Source organism: Naegleria gruberi (genome assembly GCF_000004985.1).
Source record: "Naegleria gruberi genomic scaffold NAEGRscaffold_30, whole genome shotgun sequence".
Lineage (NCBI taxonomy): Eukaryota > Heterolobosea > Eutetramitea > Acrasida > Naegleriidae > Naegleria > Naegleria gruberi.
In genome coordinates this window covers 1-2,903 of record NW_003163297.1, presented here as the reverse complement: position 1 = coordinate 2,903, position 2,903 = coordinate 1, and the positions used below count along the sequence as shown (strand labels likewise).

The window sequence follows — 2,903 nt, the reverse complement described above, 5'->3', positions numbered from 1 at the left end:
TTTACTATTTTGAGGTTGATAACCAACATTCGTTCTTGAGATATGAGCAAAAACAAAAAAATAGCTATTCTCAAATCGTTCTAAATCTTGTTTACTGTTAAAAAAGACGATTTAATTTAAATAATTCTACCATTTCGTGGTAGCTGATTACAAAGTTTAATAGTGTATGAATTCATTGAGTTACTTTTCTTGCTGAAAAAAATGTCAAACTCAAAAATAAACTACATATTACAAAATATTTGTTTATTGTTCATTTTTTCCTTTACTCAACATTTTTCTTCACTTTCCGCCCCCCTGGATAATAACAACACTGAAAAAAAGATACCATTATCAAATTAGAATCCATTATAATAATATCATCATCAGCAACAGTAATAACAATAAAAAAAATGTCATTCCGAGATGTTATCAGAGAAAAGAAGGGAGGTTCAACATCACCTTCTCTATCTAATAATAATAATAATAATAACTATGATAATTCTAATAATAATAATAATATGAGAAAACAAGCTGTAACTTCTAACGGTATTAGTGGTGGTAATAGTGGTAATAATGGCAGTGGTGGACGATCATCATCTAAACAACAACAACAACAACAATCAACGACATTTAAATCATCATCACCTAATAATAATAATCAAAATAATCATCAAAATAATTATAATAATCAAAATCAAAATCAAACAGATCAAGAAGAAGAATTTTCAGAAGTTTGTTCAGAAATTGAAAAATTATTATCTGAAATTAATAAGGCAACACTTTCTATACAAAAATCTACTAATACTATATTAGGAACAATTAAAGATACACATGAACATAGAGAATCACTTTCAGTTATAATTAAAAAATCTTCACAAAAAGTTGAAAATTTATCAAATTTAATTATAAAATTAGAACATTATGAAAAATTATTTAAAAATTTAAATTTACAAAAAAAGAAAATTGAAAAATTAAAAAATCAAATGGATCAAATTTTACAAGAATATAAAAAACAAACAACAAATTGTTTAAAAGTACAAAAAGAAACTTTACAACAATTTCAAAAAAATCAAGAATATTTAAAATATCAATCAAGTGAAAATTCATCTTTATTAAATAATTCCTATAATGGAAATAAATATCAATTACAAGATGAACAATTAGATAATGAAATTGAATTTAATACAAAAATATTAATTGAAAGAGAAAAAGATATAATTGAAGTTGAAAATTCAATTAGAGAAATTAATGGAATTTTTAAAGAATTACATTTTTTAACAATTCAACAAGGTGAAGATTTAGATTTAATTGAAGATCGAATTGAAGAAACTTCTTATAGAATTGAACAAGGAAAGGAAAATATTGTAAAGGCTGAAAAACATTCAAAAATTGGTAGAAATTTATTTTGTATTTTATTATTAATATTTTTAGCTTTGGGTGCTGCCATTGCAATTGTTTTGATTGTTTTAAAAGTTGTTGGAATTATTTAATATAATAAATTATTATTTAAATATGTGTTTTTATATATATTTAATTGTTATATGTTTTATTATGTTTTATATACTAGAATGTTTAGATTGATAGTTTATTCTAATAGATTGGAATATAAAATGTTAATCATCAATTCATCATTTGAATTAGTTGTATCAGCAGCTGCTGTAGATTGATTATTCACCTCAATTAAATGTTTCAAATCAAATGTAATATTTAAATTATTAAAAAATGTTTTTAAATTATTACCATTTAATAAATATTCTAAAGAGGGACATGTATTATACTTGTTAATATAATTATTAATTAATTCAATACCATATTTAGCAGTATTATTTTCGGATTGTTTTTTATCTTTACCTTCTCCATTAATAAATTTAATATTATTTAAATAAATAATTGTAATAAAATCAAAATTGGATTGAATTGTTTCATATATAGGTAATAATTTATAATATTTTTGTAATAACATTTGTAATTGTGTTTTATATGGTATTTGAATATTATTTGGATCAATTTCAATTTTACATATAATATTATTATATATAAATTTAGAATATATATCAATTATTTCTATATTAGTATTATTTAAATTATTATTAGTATATAAATTATTATTTGAATTATTATTAAATTTATAAAAACCAAATTTATCTAAATAAATAGCAGCAATTAAAGATTCTAAAACATCACATTTAATATTTTCAATATTAATTAAATTATTATCAAATAAAATAAAATTAGAAATAAAATTATTTAAATTTAAATTATTATTATTAATAATTAATTGTTTTAAATTTGTTAATTCATTTTCATTTAAATTTGAATATTTTAAAAATAAATATAAACAAATTATAAATTTTAAAATTGAATCTCCTAAAAATTCTAATCTTTGATAATTAAATTCATAATTATTTACTATAAATGGTAATTTAAATGATTGATGTGTAATTGATTCTAATAATAAAAATTTATTATTAAAAACAATTCCAATTTCCTTTTCTAATAAATTTAATTTATAATTTAATTCATTATTTAATTTATATTTATATAAATTTGGAATTTCATAACTATGATAATTATTTTTAATTTTTATATTTTTTAAATAAAATTTTAAAATATTATTTTTAATAAATAAAATACAAAAATCTAAACCTTGATCTAAAAATAGACCACCAATTAATCTTTCAATTATATCTGAAATTATTTTATCATTTAAATTAATTTTATAATATACATATTTATCTATTTTTAATAATTTACCAATTTCATTTAAATTTTGATTTGAAACTATTTTTGATCTTTGCCTAGTTAGGAAGTTTTCATTTTCATTTTTAAAATTTTCAAATAAAAAATGTGAAATTATAATTTCTAAAATTGAATCTCCTAAAAATTCTAATCTTTGATTAAAATTATTATTATTTTTAAATATG

At 18.3% G+C, this 2,903-nt stretch overlaps 1 protein-coding gene across 1 annotated transcript; it reads left to right on the top strand.

Moving 5' to 3' along the window:
* Nucleotides 1-497: 497 nt before the first annotated feature.
* Nucleotides 498-1,469, top strand: NAEGRDRAFT_88180 (syntaxin family protein; the record flags this gene model as incomplete). The annotated part of the gene is made up of 1 exon (XM_002676038.1): nucleotides 498-1,469. One exon carries the CDS (start codon nucleotides 498-500, stop codon nucleotides 1,467-1,469), a length of 972 nt encoding a protein of 323 aa, XP_002676084.1.
* Between the last annotated feature and the right edge of the window lie 1,434 nt (nucleotides 1,470-2,903).